At 39.8% G+C, this 16,608-nt stretch overlaps 1 long non-coding RNA gene and 1 gene segment (V, D, J or C); both read right to left on the bottom strand.

Moving 5' to 3' along the window:
- LOC119886972 overlaps positions 1–14,965 on the bottom strand; it is a 97,439-nt gene extending 82,474 nt beyond the window's left edge. Inside the window, exon 1 of the long non-coding RNA XR_005441578.1 lies at positions 14,728–14,965. This is a non-coding gene — a long non-coding RNA (uncharacterized LOC119886972). The remainder of the gene's footprint in view (positions 1–14,727) is intronic.
- Positions 2,523–3,125, bottom strand: LOC119886957. The segment is given in 2 exon segments: positions 2,523–2,926; positions 3,017–3,125. Coding segments are annotated over 2 exon segments (348 nt in total).
- Positions 14,966–16,608: the final 1,643 nt, after the last annotated feature.

Here is a 16,608-nt window from a genome sequence, read left to right as displayed (position 1 = left end):
CGAAAGGCGGGGTACACATTGGACAGGTCGCCGGTCCATCGCAGGGCCACAAACAACCACTCACATTCACACCTAAGGACAATTTTAGAGACACCGTTTAACCTTTGGATGGTGGGAGGAGTGCTCTTTTATATCACACTTAAATCTTAGATTAGACATTTGAAACCATTGGATTACACAAATGCAGTTTATTATTCAGCTAATGTCTTCTTAGAGGAGTTGTTTAAATTTTTTTTCCTACATTCACATCTCTGTTTAGAAATATTTCCCAAATCAAAGAGTAATGGTTCTCGCAAAGTGTTTGTTGTTACTCTACTGTATCATTTTCTTCAACTACTACTTAAAGTAATGACATTTATCAACTGAAACACTTAAAATGAGTACTGTAGGATCAACCGAGCACAATAAATAACAGTCATCAGACTGTTCATCTGAAGAAACACCTGCTGTCTGCTGTTGTCTCTGGAGACGGTAAACCGGCCTTGAACTGACTGAGAGTAGTATTTGCTGCTACCGTCACTATCGATCAAACCAACCAACTCCAGTCCTTTTCCAGGAGCCTGCCTGACCCAATGCATGCTGTAGCTGCTGAATGTGAATCCAGAGGCTGTACAGGTCAATCTGGGGGATTCTCCAGGCCTTTTAACAGCTGGTTCAGATTCTGTCAGAGTCTGACCATCAAAACCTGTCAACAACTTGGATCTCTAGTGTTTGGTGTACAGCATGGTAATTTTCATAACATATCAACATAAACTTCAAATCAATAATGTCAACACAAATATTTCTTTAAACTCGACATATTGTTCCTGTGCCATACAGTGTTTTTGTCATTATTTTTCACTCCCAAATTGTGACCGACTTTAGAAGTCAATAAATATTTACATGAATGTGTATAAAATGTGTACATGTAGTATTTATTTTATTCATACCTGGATAAAAAATTTCAGCAGTGTTTGCTGTCTTTGGCTGTTTTGTAAAGTAACATTTTTAGATATGTGTTTATCGTTTTTGCTTAATGATGATCTTTCTCAGGGCCAATTTTCATTATTTTATTAACAACAACAACAACAACAAAAGCTGATGACAGAATTAAATTATAATAAAAGTCTTTCTCATGATCGATAAGCAAAGTGAGGACTAGTACTGTAGGATTTTGTACAGCTGCTCAACCAACTCCAGTCACTGTGAGTCTCGAGCACAATAATAAACAGCAGAATCTTCTGTCTTCAGACTGTTCATCTGCAGATACACCTGCTGTCTGCTGTTGTCTCTGGAGATGGTAAACCGGCCTTGGACTGACTGAGAGTAGTATTTGGTGCTTCCACCATTATCATTCCAGGCTACCCACACCAGTCCTTTTCCAGGAGCCTGTCTGACCCAGGCCATATGGTAGCTGCTGAATGTGAATCCAGAGGCTGTACAGGTCAATCTGTGGGATTCTCCAGGCCTTTTAACCACTGGTTAAGATTCTGTCAGAGTCTGACCATCAACACCTGTTAAGAGGAGAAGAAACACCAAAGGAAATTAGCTGGTTACCTAAATAAAAGATATGCTAAATTAAGATCAGTGAAGATCTTCACCTGCCCAGCAGACAGTTAAAAGCAGCAGTCCTGTCCTATAGTCCATCATGTTAAACTGTGTGTCCACTGTTCTCTGTCATCCTCTCTGCAGTCAGATAAGTAGAGGTGGAAGACATCTGAGTTTTGCATTGTCTCCTCTTCACAGGGAAGATACTGCTGGATTGGACTTGGACATCACCTGTTCTTACTATTGTGACTCGAGCCAAATTAATTTGGTTTATACGTCTGAATTTAAATCCGAATTGTTCTGAGAAGTTAAATTTTGTGCTTTGATTTTTATTGTCTGAAATTAGACTTCAGGTTATTCATGAGTAATATCCCGAACAGAACAAACTACAAGCAAAAATATACATCTGAAAAGCAAACCTTTAAAAATAGGTTTTGCAGCCACATTAAAATTGTCGGATGTCAAAGTTCTACCCACTTTCCGTTTTTATTATCGTGACACAAAACATAACAGCGGAATAAAAAGAAAACCTTTAGGAGAAATCTTATGTTGTTTGCTTCTTTCATCTCAAACTGAGCCCAAGGTGAATTTTATACTACATAAAGTGAAACAAATTTAAAAAACATAAATTAATATTTGTTTCTGTATTGAACATCACCATAATTGGTAAAGACTACTGTTTCAATTACTGATGCAGTATTGATACAGATAATTATGAGTTTTATTTTATGTAAGTAAAGATTTTATGGAAGAGAAACTGACTGTCTGGAAATCTGTTTCTTGTTAGATGATGAGGATTTAAAGCTAGGTTGTCAGCTGACTGTATTTCATTAATTGAAAGATTTAATATTCATTTATTCTTCATTGTGGGAAAAAATACTTATCAGTGATTGCAATGTCAGAATTTAGAATGAGAAAATTAGGATAATTAGATTTTTTATTGCATAATAAAACTCTAAAGACTGTTTCTCTCTGTAACAGTAAACTGGTGTTGAAGTCATTAGTGGTCTGAGGGCTCCTCCTCTGGTGGCTTCATGTTACAAGTGTTCAGGCACTGAGGGGTTTTTGTTCAGGTCTGCTGATGGTTTGTGTTATTGTGGATCTCTGGCACAGTAATACACAGCAGTGTCTTCAGGCTGCACATTCTGTCCGTTTAGAGTCACTGTGTTGCTGGAAGAGTCTAAAGAGATACTGAACTTGTTCTTTAGGGAATCTTTGTAGCTTGAAGTGCATCCAACACATCCACTTCCAATCCACTCCAGTCCTTTCCCTGCAGGCTGTCTGATCCAAGCTGTGTAGTAGCTGCTAAGAGAATAAGAGACCTGACAGGTGATGGTCAGACGTTGACCTGGCTGCACAGTCACAGAGGCTGGCTGTGTCAACTGTTCACACTTCACACCTGTTCAAAAAAGAAAATGTTTTGTAACAAATGATCAAGTTATACTGCAAAAGAAGAACTGCTGACTTTGACAAATCCAGAGAGACTCACATCCAGCTGCCAACAGCAGCAGCAGAGCTACAGAAAACATGGTTTATGTTGAAAGTGACGTGCTGTGAACTCCACTGACAGCCTGATGGGAAGTTTTTATAGCTGAGTAACAAGGAAGTCACTGAGTTTGCATAGAATCAAACACGGGAAGCATCAATGTTGGTCTAACTGGAGCCAATAGAAGAGTCTGTTGACTGTTATTATATCTGCAGAGTGAAAACATGCCTGGAAATCACCTCTGCTTTACGTATATTTTCATTTCAATGCACATTATTTCATTATAACCATTCTTAATGGAAATATTAACATGAATCATGGATAATGGAAAACTTAATTAAAATAATATTGCTGTAAACACAAATACAGTGACAGCAGCCGGGATCATGTAGATGGTATAAAAATGTAAGTCTGATGCTGCTCGTTTGAAGAGTCGCATATAAGACGATGATGAATAATTTTAGAGTTCGCAGATGTCAAAGACATCGTTTCAAGAGGAAAACAGCTGCTCAGGAACTGAAACGTGTGTGACTAAATGCAAAAAACATTTTTTTTATATATTAGAAAAAACTAAAGCAGTTCACGCATTTATATGTTACTTTATGTGATTATACCTACATTTTACATTCATCTGTGTCTGATTATGTCAGAAATAACAAATATATCAAATATATGATATCAAATATCATGCTATGTGGTTAATTGTTGTCGGGATTTATTAGGTTTGTTGTATAAAAAAAAACAACTTAAATATGCTGGCGTCCTTTTCAGTTCAAAATGTGCTGAATCAAGTTAACACATGACTTTTGTTTAGGGTAGAAAAGTATCAACTATCACAGTATCCATTGTACATGTTAATCTTTAGTTCAGTCCAGAGTTCAAGTGTCAGTTAAGATCAGTGAGAACAGCAGATCTGAGTGTCTCCTTTTAGAAACTTGACACTGACTGCCCTCTAGTGATTTTCTGAAAGAAACTGCAACATTTGTCACTCTCATATTATGACTCACTTTAGATTCCACATAATTTACAGACAATAAGGTATCTAAATTTGTATAAGTGTTTGTTTTTTGTAGTAGATTCATTTCAGTAACCATAGTGTTGTGCTGTCTTTGGCCTTTTATGAACAAGGGGTGGTGATGGTGCAGTGGAAGACACATGCCTTTAGTGCGAGTGACCTGGGTTCAATTCCCCACAGTGATACATCCACCAATGTGTCCCTGATCAAGACACTTAACCCCTAGTTGCTTAAGAGGCCTGTAAAAAATAAATGTAATGTCAGTGATCTTTGTTAAAAAGGCCACCACCACTTGGAACCTTCCACCCCCTATCTTAAAGTAGTACCTTCCTTCCCCCTCTTAGTGGCGTTTCCACCAAAAGTACAGGGGACTTTTAAGTCCCCGGATCTCTTTTCAAGGAACTAAAAGGTTCCTTCAGCCATTTGTTGTGTGTGTTTCCACCTACAGCTGACAGGCTGTAGGCCTGTACGCCATACAAAGTGATGCACACGCATCATTATTTAGTAACCACTACCCATGAGCAAAATTTATAAATGAACATCAGATTTGATTGGAATATAATGAAAAACTATAGGCTTTGCTTGAGTGGAAGTATAATGAAGAAACACATAATAAGGTTTGTGACAAATTTAACAAACTGGATAAAGCCATCAAGTTCTTAAAATACCTTCAGCACAGAGAAAGCAACACAAAAATAAAATTACGACAGTTTGGAAGGTTAGCCGACAGAGACGGCACAGACGTCAGTGCTGCAGATCAACTGCAGCACTGACGTCTGTGTCCACATGAGTGTCAGAGGAACGGGATGTTTAACAAGCTTTATTACCTGCTGCAATCAGCTGTTCCGCTTCGGCTCTGAGAAAAAGTTCCTGACTGATGAAATCTTCAACAACTTCGGCCTCAGTATTTAGCGTAGCTCCATCAGCTGTTCCCCTTCGAGGGAACTCGAACTGCGTCGGTGACGACACTACGGGAACGCCTCTGGGCGTGGCAGGGCTGAACTATGAATGAAACTACTCCAATCCTATTGGTGTTTCTAGAACGGTAGTGTGTGACGGCATAACCGGAGGGGGTATATAAGCACGCCGGCACATAGGACACATTAGCTTCTTTCTATTTAGCAGGACACTCTGGCTATGTTTGGAAACACCATTTTCCTACCTGACGTCGAGACGAAGCAGAAGATCATGTCGAAGCGACAGTGTGTCTTTCCATGTGAGCGTTTCATCACGGAGGGTGATACCCATGAGATGTGCGTCTCATGCCTGGGGATGTCGCATGCTCATGCTACCATTTTTTTCCAGATCTACACAACGAGCCCCCCGGGAAGACAGATCTGAGGACCGTCATTCAGTCTCGGCAAGCCCGGGGGGAAGAGGTCCTGAGACCTCGAGTAGGGGTTCGCCTTCGGGGGCATGGCTTACCAGTATCGGGTTCTTCCGTTCGGCCTAGCACTATCTCCCCGCACGTTCACCAAATGCATGGATGCAGCTCGGGCTCCATTGAGGCTCCAGGGCATCCGCATACTAAACTACATCGACGACTGGCTCGTCCTGACCCAGTCTCGAGAGTTAGCAGTTCGGCATCGAGATGTGGTCCTCGCCCATCTTCAGCGTTTGGGGCTGTGGCTCAACGCGAAGAAGAGCGTGCTGACACCCGCCCAACGGACTACATTCCTAGGGGTGGTGTGGGACTCAACAACGATGCGGGCCCACCTGAGTCCATTTTGTCCTCAGTGACCAGAGTGCAGTTAGGCCGCGCCATCACTGTAAAACACTTTCAGAGGGTGTTGGGTCTCCTGGCAGCAGCATCCAGTATAATACCTTCCGGACTACTGCACATGAGAGCCCTGCAGTGGTGGCTAAAATCCAAGGAATTCTCCCCGAGGGGAAATCCGCTCCGTCTGATACGGGTTACGAGCGGGTGCCTTCATTCCCTGTCTGTATGGAGGAAATCTTGGTTCCTGTCCCAAGGTCCCGTGTTGGGAGCGATCTGTCGCCGAACAATTATTTCAACAGACGCCTCACTCACGGGATGGGGCGCGGTCATGGACGGCCGCTTCGCGAGAGGCTCCTGGGAGGAGCATCATTTCTCTTGGCACATAAATTGCCTGGAAATGTTGGCGGTTTTCAGAGCTCTGAGGAGTTTTCTGCCCACCCTCCGCGATCGCCACATCCTTGTCAGAATCGACAATACAGCAGTGGTTGCCTATTTGAATCACCAGGGGGGTCTGCGCTCGCGCCCGTTGTACGAACTGGCACATCAGATCCTCCTGTGGTCCCAGCAGAGACTGCTGTCCCTCAGAGCGATGTACGTCCCTGGGACCCAGAATCAAGAAGAAGACCTGCTGTCGAGACAGGGGCTGAGATCCGGGGAATGGAGACTCCACCCTGAGGTGGTGGAGTTATTATGCAAAGAGTTCGGCCCCATAAACGTGGACTTGTTTGCGTCCCGAGAGACGGCGCACTGTCCCCTGTGGTTCTCCCTCTCGCCCCCAGCGAGGGCTGGATGCCATGGTGCAGACGTGGCCGAGGATGCGTCTGTATGCGTTTCCCCCAGTCGCTCTGCTCCCGGGGCTTCTGGAGCGGGTCTGCCAGGACGGCGTCAGTCTACTACTAGTAGCCCTGTTTTGGCCGGCACGAGTGTGGTTCTCGGATTTAATATCGCTCCTCGAGGGCCCGCCCTGGCAGGTCCCTATGAGGAGAGTCTCTTATTTATTTCTCTGAAATGGAATATTTTGACTTGTTTGACATATTAACTTAACTTGCTATTATTTGTGTCACTGACGCTCATTAACAATAATCAACAGCATAATCTTGTCTCTGTCCAGTCTGCAATGTGTTTGATAGTGATTTAGTCTCTGTCCTGCACGCTGCAACGCATACGTGGAGATGGAAGAGATCAGGGACTCCTCCTCACAGGGAATCACAACATTTCTCACACACTGGTTTTTTTTTTTTTAATCACTGTCATACTCTCCTTAGTGTCATCTGACTTCATATCTTCTACTGCCACCTGTAGGTCTTTGTAAACAAATTTGTAAACAAAAGTGTGTATGTCGGCTGAGTCAGTGAACTCTTTTAAGTCCCTTCTTAAAACATACTTTTATAGGAGAGCTTTTCCCGATCTTATTTGACTTTATTTTATCCCTTTTATTTATTGTATTTTACTAATTTTATATTTTCATGCTCTTATCTTTTTTTTTTTTTTTGTATTATTCTTTACACTTGTTAAAGCACTTTGTAACTTGTTTTTGAAAAGTGCTCTACAAATAAGGATTATTATTATTATTATTATTATGTGTGTCTTTGGCGCAGTAATACACAGCAGAGTCCTCTGGCTTTAAGTTGGACAGTCTCAGATGCACCATGCCATTGCTATCATCTCTACTGACTTCTATTCGTCCTTGCACACTGCTGGCATTGGAGAAGCCGCTACCTATTAATTCCAGTGCTTTTCCTGCAGGTTGTCTTATCCAGCTCATAACAAAGCAGTTAAACGTGAAGCCAGATCCTCTGCAGGAGAGGATGAGAGTCTCCCCAGGCTTTTTCACTACTGAACTGGAAGGAATGGACTCCAAACTCTGACCTGTACAACCTGATGAGATGAAAGGAGAGAGGAACCACAGAAGAAAGCGAGACAGTCATCTGGGAAGTTTTCTGGGATCACTGACTGACCATCAGTCGATGTTGTCTGACAAAAGATAAAACAGCAGGAAGTTATTCATTTATTTTGCATTCACGGCTTTAATGTGTGAAACCTGTGTGATGATATACAAAAAACTAATTACTGTAGTGCAAAGGAAAATATCTGCTGGTTTACCTGTCAAAAAATGTATGTGAAAGCGCTTTTATATCATAATTAAATCTTACATTAGTTTTCTCAGAGGAGTTGTTTAATGAAGCTCTGTTATGGAACAAGCAAGATTTGCCTTTCAAGAAAAAGTATTTCTACATTCACATCTCTGTTTAGGAATATTTTCCAAATCAAACAGTAACAAATGTTTGGTGTTATGGTATTGTATCATTTTCTTCAAATGCTGCTTGAAGTAATAACATTTATCATCTGAAATAATTATGGTAAAGATGAGTTCTGTAGAATTTTGTACAGGTGCCCAAATGAGCATAATGATAAACAGCACAATCTTCAGTCTTCAGACTGTTCATCTGCAGATACACCTGCTGTCTGCTGTTGTCTCTGAAGATAGTAAACCAGCCTTGAACTGACTGAGAGTAGTATGTAGCATGTCTACTTGTGTTTTTAATAAATTTATGAGAATTAATACAAAATTATGAATTTTAATGTTCAGAGAATATTCATTCATAAAGCTCTCATTTTGCGGGGCAACACCGGAGATCTAATTCGCCCAGAGTCTCCGGACCTCTGGGTAGTGTTTTAATAATTATACAATTATTCACTAGTGATCAGTTAGTTAATAATTGTTCAATTATCTTAAATCAATCAGTCAGTCTCATATCGAAGGGAACTATTGGACATCACTAATCACAGAATGCCTTGGTTTGGTCTTACTGCTTGTCATTTCTCCCAGCCGGGTTGCTGGTTGGCGGCCTCACACTGGCGAAGTTCCGTGCGTTCTCGGTTAGGACGGCTTAAAGCCGTCGGCCAGTCGCTTTCTCTGCCAGGGAATTGCTCCGGAGGTCCGTCTTTTGTCGGCTTATTGAAGAAACTCGCAGTGGGGGCCTTTTCAACCCTGGCTCGGGTCAGAGGTTTGGTCGTCCTTTGTTACTACTGGGGGGCCCACGTGGCTTGGTCTGAGGAGGGATCAGTGTAAGTTAGCTCAACGAATAAAACTTAAAAAGAACTTGGTCGTTCTTGAATTAAAATTGTGTAACTTAACGGTCTGATAACTTAACAAACAAAACAAAACAAAACAAAAGCAAGTAAGTTCCTGGAAACAAGGGAAAAATTGACGTTGCAGCTCTTCACGTGTGTGGCTTCGCTGCGCCGGGTTGAACTTCTTAGGGCGTTGCCGGGAGACGGGGCACGCTGGGCGCGTGCCGAAGTGCAGTTGAAGAGAACCAGAACAAGAGAGAGCAGGAGACAGCGTGTGTCGCTGCTTTTGTGGGTTGGGGCGTGGTTCCCAGAGGGACAGTCTTTTGTTCCCCTGAGGGAGGGCTTTGTTTCCGGTTTCCTGAGAAATTGTCATTTCTTTAAACTTTTAATATGTCTATTCAAAAATCTATTTGCGCGTATTGTAATCAAATATCTTCCCACAATCAAACCTTAATTGTCAAACGGGTATACCGTTCTTAGTTTTAAGCATTTGATAAAAGGAAAACAATTGTCAGTAGTTCAACCTTAGGTTAGCATTTCCTAGGAATCACATCGACATTTCAGAACGATGGCATGTAATACTTATTTTGTCCACTTGGGGGAGCTCTGGTTACATGAAGATAGCTAGATAACAGTCTTCTGCTCAGGAGCTGGGGAATTTAGTTATTTATCATTAAATTCGAGCTGGAAAATTAATCAAGTATAGGATGACATTTCTTTGTCATCATTTCTAAAGTAAGTGTCATAAAGTGTTGGAAACAAAGCATTGGTTACAACATAAAATGTAAAATAAAATGATCCTTGTTGAAAATTAAAACACTGCAAAATTAACTTATTTAGATTCTTTTCAACAACAACATGGTAACATAACTACTAACCTAAGAGGCAAACGCCACTACTAACTTAGCAGGGATTACTATTTAAACAGAACAAAACATTTTATAATGAAACATTGTTTTAGCTCAAGGCAGGAGTTGTTTGTACCCCCCTCTCGCATTTCTGGCTTATCACATTTGCACATCGGCTAAAGAGAGAAGGGAGTGGCTCAGCCATTCTGTGGGAAAAGGAATCAGGAATAGTTTTGGCAAAGGCCAACTCCTGGGGAGGAACCCCCCCGGTACTGTCACCATAGATTAAACCAATCCACTCCATTTCCAGGAGTCCACTGACAGCCTTATAGCTGAGTAACAAGGTGACTGAGTTTGCATAGAATCAAATATCTGAAGCATCAATGTTGGTCTAACTAGAGCTTTTCAAATAACTTTATTGCTGTTTAATTGCATCAACTGGGTTGTGATGGTGCATAGATAAGATGCTTGCCTTTGGTGTGGGAGAACTGGGTTCGATTCCCACTGTGAAACATCCACCATTGTAAGTTGCTTTGAATAAAAGCATCAGCTAAAATGAATGTAGTTACTCTCAGGATTCTTTATATATTTATAAATATTTCTTTGCAGTTTAAACACAATCATTATTTAAATCCTATTGTTATGGTGTGTTGGACAGAGACGACCCAGAAGCAACGCTCAGGTGAAAGGGGATTTATTGAGGGGAAAAAAGGTGTCGAGGAAGTGTAGGTGAGGGAGAGGTGGATGCCGGGGGAACACGGGCGCGGGGGACCGAGGAGTAAGTAGGGCTGGGGAAGAGCCTGGAAGACGCTGCGGAGGGGGTCCGAGAGGAGAGGGCAGGGTGGCGAGCCCAGCTGACAACGAAGGGTGGAGGTGAGTGAACCTGGAGGGAAGACAGACTGGGTTAGGCACAGAGAAAACCAAGAACAGGGAAACAAAGATGATGCAGGTTATGCACGGGCTTGAGTGAAGAAGTGGCACCAGGTTAGGAGCAACAACGATCAAGCAGAGATTGTGTGGAGAACCAGGGTTGAAGTACTGGCAGAGATGAGGTTGATTGCTGGCAGGTGTGGCAGGTGTGGCAGGCAGAGGTGGAGGTTCAGCAGAATCTTCAGTCTTCAGACTGTTCATCTGCAGATACAGCTGCTGTCTGCTGTTGTCTCTGGAGATGGTAAACTGGTCTTGAACTGACTGAGAGTAGTAGATGCTGCCACCACCGTTACTGATATAAGCAACCCATTCCAGGCCTTTTCCAGGAGCCTGTCTGACCCAGTGCATGTTGTAGCTGCTGAATGTGAATCCAGAACAGGTCAATCTGTGGGATTCTCCAGGCCTTTTAACCACTGGTTCAGATTCTGTCAGAGTCTGACCATCAACACCTGTTAATACAGCAAGGAAAACCATCACATGCAACAAACTGACACATTACAAGAAAACATTAAATAAAGATCAGTGAAGATCTTCACCTGCCCAGCAGACAGTTAAAAGCAGCAGTCCTGTCCTATAGTCCATCATGTTAAACTGTGTGTCCACTGTTCTCTGTCATCCTCTCTGCAGTAAGATAAGTAGAGGTGGAAGACATCTGAGTTTTGCACTGACTCCTCCTCACAGGGAGGAGAGAGCTGATAGTGTTTGGTGAGTATATTAATGCTTGTAAAATATCAACATAAATGTCAAATCAACATCAATAAGCATATTACTGTTCCACAGGGCCGTACTGGGATAATAATTCAGCCTGGGAATCTAATGTTAGCCCAGGCCGATATCTTCACGTTCACAACAGACCACACATATTGTAACTGGTATAAAGAAATATTTGTGTCTTTTCACTGAATATTCCAGTACCACGTTTTAGTTTTATTACACACAGCTAACTGTCTTCAGTTTCAAAAGTTAGTCACAGTCACTATTTCCATGCATATGCATTTCCTGCTTTCCTATAGAGCATTATTAGGTGTTGCTACTTGTTTGTTTTAAAAAAAAAAACAAAACTACATCAACACGTTGAGGGCGGCTTTGCTAGCATGTTCTTTTTATAAACTGTAACCATGTCCTTGTGATTAATTCAGTCAGATACACAAACACTGTTATGTTGTGTAAAACAAAAGTTACAGTAAAAAATAAAAGGTTTATTTTCCTCTCTGCAGTCAGATTAGTGAAGGTTGAAGATAGTTAGATTTTGCATTAAGAGTTTGGCCTTTTGTTTGTTGGACTTGAAAAACAATAATGTATGAGTTGCAACACCAGCCAAATAAATGTAATTTAGGCAATAAAAAAATTTGCTTGATATGAATTGTCTTCAAAAGTTGAATTTTCTGTCTTATTATGTGGTCAGATTTATCAGAGTATCATCCAACAAGTAACAATTTTAAACATACTCACAAATGAATTTTCATGGCACAAAATTTGACCTTACCAAAAGATTACATTATGTTCTTCATCTTAATTTTGTTCACCTGCTCAGCAGACAGTAAAAAGCAGCAGTCCTGTCCTATAGTCCATCATGTTAAACTGTGTGTCCACTGTTCTCTGTCATCCTCTCTGCAGGCAGATAAGTAGAGGTGGAAGACATCTGAGTTTTGCATTGACTCCACCTCACAAGGAAGAGATGGATTTGGCTTTTATCTCAGTTACTGTTTGCTGAAACTGGAAAATAAATGTTTACAAATGTTTATAAATGTTTAATCTCATTTTGATGAACACATTATTATTATTTATTGGTTGCTTTATTATTAGGCACAGTCTGTATCATGTCTGTCACAACAATGTATCTGTTTTACAATACCCCCAAATTAGTAATTAAAATTATATTTTATTAGGGAAAAAACAATAAAATAAAACCTTAACAAATATTTCTGTATGTTATAATAGTGTTGATTAACTGTTCAGAATTTAAGGACATTGTGACAGAAAACCCCAAAATCAAGTGCATAAAAACATTTTATATAAGATTTATAAATTCAGTAGATGTGAATTGTAGATGTGAAGAAATAATTTATGGGTAGTGTGATGCAGGTTTCCCCAAGTCATGAAAGGGTCAATTGCTGGAGTTACAATAAGCCAAAGGTGACGGCCACAGACTCTCCGAATCAGACTCTCTCTCTCCACTCTGCCTGCTAGTCGACTGATGCAGCTCAGTTGATAATGATTGTCATACATTTGATAGCTTACCCAGGTCAAGATTATCTTTATTTTATTTTAAATGTGCTTTATAAATAAATTTGAATTGACTTGACTTGACTTATTTTGTTTCATTGCAGACATCCTGGCTGGCTCTTTGTAAAAAGTGTTGCATGTGGCTTAAAAAACACACAATGTGTTTCATTCGATTTCAATTATAAATGTAAATCTGTGTTCTTGTCCTGTTGACTGAATAAGGTTACAGTTCTGGAATGAATTGGGAACACGTTTGGAAATGTGTTTCAGAGTTTCATATTATAAAACATAAAACAGACGATTACTGAGCAGCCCAATATGGGTATATTTTGAAACCTTAGCTCCCCCTTTACAGATAAAGTTCACACTATGATCATGAATAAATAATTTATTATAGGCACTGTGCTGTATACCCCCCTCCTGCATCATATAAGCCGTTCTGTACCTTTTGTTTTTGGTTGTTGTGCATTTGTTTCATTTTTATGTCTATCTTGTATTTATATAAACACTTTGATAAATAAATGCTGCATAGAATTTTCAATAGCGAGAGTTAATCACAATCAGTATTGTAAAAAAGGTGATACTGAAAATAATGGAGTTGGATATAATTCCACTGACTTCTCTTCACAGGGAAGATACTGCTGGATTGGACTTGGACATCACCTGTTCTCACTGTTGTGACTTGAGCCAAATTAATTTGGTTTATACGTCTGAATCTGAATTGTTCTGAGAAATTAAATTTTGTGCTTTGATTTTTATTGTTTGAAATTAGACTTCAGGTTATTCATGAGTAATATCCCGAACAGAACAAACTACAAGCACAAATGCACATCTGAAAAGCAAACCTTTAATAATAGGTTTTGCAGCCACATTAAAATTGTCGGATGTCAAAGTTCTACCCACTTTCCGCTTTTATTATTATTATTATGACGCAAAACATAACAGTGGACTAAAAAGAAAACCTTTGGGAGAAATCTTATGTTGTTTGCCTCTCTCATCTCAAACTAAGCCCGAGTTGAATTTTATACTACATAAACTGAAACCAGTTTAAAAAACTATAAAATATTAATGTTTGGTTTTATATGTTTCTGTATTGAACATCACCATAAGTGGTAAAGACTACTGTGTCAGTTACTGTTGTAGTATTGATTCAGACAATTATCAGTTTTATTTTATGTAAGTAAAGATTTTATGGAAGAGAAACTGACTGTCAGGAAATCTGTTTCTTGTTAGATGATGAGGATTTAAAGCTAGATTGTCAGCTGTATTTCATTAATTGAAAGATTTAATATTCATTGTGGGAAAACATACTTATCAATGATTGCAATGTCAGAATTTAGAATGAAAAAACAGTTGCAGTCAATTGAAATTAGGATAATTAGATTTTTTTATTGTATAATAAAAACTCTAGACTGTTTTCCCTCTGTAACAGTGAGCTGGTGTTGAAGTCATTAGTGGTCTGAGGGCTCCTCCTCTGGTGGCTTCATGTTACAAGTGTTCAGGCACTGAGGGGTTTTTGTTAAGGTCTGCTGATGGTTTGTGTTATTGTGGCTCTCTGGCACAGTAATTTAGAGTCACTCTGTTGCTGGAAGAGTCTAAGGAGATACTGAACTTGTTCTTTAGTGAATCTTTGTAGGATGTGCTGGATCCAGCTCCGCTTCCAATCCACTCCAGTCCTTTCCCTGCAGGCTGTCTGATCCAAGCTGTCCAGTAGCCACTAAGAGAATAAGAGACCTGACAGGTGATGGTCAGACGTTGACCTGGCTGCACAGTCACAGAGGCTGGCTGTGTCAACTGTTCACACTTCACACCTGTTCAAAAAGAAAATGTTTTGTAACAAATGATCAAGTTATACTGCAAAAGAAGAACTGCTGACTTTGTCAAATCCAGACAGACTCACATCCAGCTGCCAACAGCAGCAGCAGAGCTAAAGAAAACATGGTTTATGTTGAAAGTGACGTGCTGTGAACTCCACTGACAGCCTGATGGGAAGTTTTTATAGCTGAGTAACAAGGAAGGTCACTGAGTTTGCATAGAATCAAACACATGAAACATCAATGTTGGTCTAACTGGAGCCAATAGAAGAGTCTGTTGACTGTTATTATATCTGCAGAGTGAAAACATGCCTGGAAATCACCTCTGCTTTAAATATTATATTTTGATTTCATTGCACATTATTTCATTATTGCTTTTGTTAATGTAAATATTCACATGAATTATGGGTAATGGAAAACATATTCATTATCAGCTTTGCACAGTGTGTCTAGCATGTTTATAGATTATTAAAAGACACTTTAAACATGATGCAATCTGTTTTCCTCAGATCATTTATTTACTGTCAGCACCTCCTACATCACATTCATGATTAACTTCAAACCTCTGAGACCAGTGTTTTGTAATTGCAGCATTTATTTAGTAATTTATTTGCTCACTCACTGTATTTGTTACAAACAGAAATACAGAGAGAGCAGCCAGGATCATTTTCTTAGTAAAAAAAACTTCTGATGCTGCTGGTTTGAAGGTTTGCATAAAAGACCTGATGATAATGATGATGAATGCTTTCAGTGTTTGCAGATGTCTGAAGACACAGACATACAGAGAAACTTGGCGCCTCCAGAGGCAAAAAGCTGCTTAGGGACTGAAACCTGACTGACTAAATGCAAAAAACTAAATATTTTATCTTTGATGAAAACTAAAGTAGTTCACATATTTGTAAGTTACTTTTTGTGATTATTACTACATTTGACTTTTATATGTAGCTGATTACATCAAAAAAAAAAAAACAGTCTTAATCATATATCATGATGTGTGTGTGTGTGTGTGTGTGTGTGTCAGTCAGTTAAGATCAATGAGAACACCAGATCTGAGTGTCTCCTTTTAGAAACAGAGGAGAGAGAAACTTGACACCGAACGCCCTCTAGTGATTTTATAAAAGAAACTGCAACAAATTATTTTCACTCTCATATTATGACTCACTTTAGATTCCACATAATTTACAGACATTGTTGTGTCTTAGTAGAAATGTTTAGTATTTGTAGTAGTTTATACTTGCTATCATTGGCCTTTTATGAACAAGTGATTTTTATTGTGTTTTTTTTTTATTTGCTAACTAATAATTTTTCACAAGAACAGTTTACACAACTTTGTGTTTTTTGAAAAAAAAAAATCATAAAATCCGAAATACAAAAAAATAAAGATGATAACAATAAAACATTTAGAATATGATTTATATACTATAAAAAATGTAATTCTTAGTCTCTACTAGCTTAAAGAGGAGTACTGTAGGTTTTTGTACAGCTGTTCAACTAACTCCAGTCACTGTGAGTGTCGAGCACAATAATAAACAGCAGAATCTTCAGTCTTCAGACTGTTCATCTGCAGATACACCTGCTGTCTGTTGTTGTCTCTGGAGATGGTAAACCGGCCTTGAACTGACTGAGAGTAGTAGATCAGAGCACTGTCATATCTGACATAAGCAACCCACTCCAGTCCTTTTCCAGGAGCCTGTCTGACCCAGTGCATGCTGTAGCTGCTGAATGTGAATCCAGAGGCTGTACAGGTCAATCTGTGGGATTCTCCAGGCCTTTTAATCACTGGTTCAGATTCTGTCAGAGTCTGACCATCAACACCTGTCAAGAAGATAAAAAATCATCAAGTGAAATAAGCTGATGACACAAAAAAAATTTGATCAAGATCAGTGAAGATCTTCACCTGCCCAGCAGACAGTTAAAAGCAGCAGTCCTGTCCTATAGTCCATCATGTTAAACTGTGTGTCCACTGT

Source organism: Micropterus salmoides, unplaced genomic scaffold (genome assembly GCF_014851395.1).
Source record: "Micropterus salmoides isolate LMB-PRFRI ecotype aquatic unplaced genomic scaffold, ASM1485139v1 Ms_hic_scaffold_10, whole genome shotgun sequence".
Lineage (NCBI taxonomy): Eukaryota > Metazoa > Chordata > Actinopteri > Centrarchiformes > Centrarchidae > Micropterus > Micropterus salmoides.
Note: the sequence above shows the minus strand (reverse complement) of the source record. Positions and strands in the feature narration are given on the sequence as shown.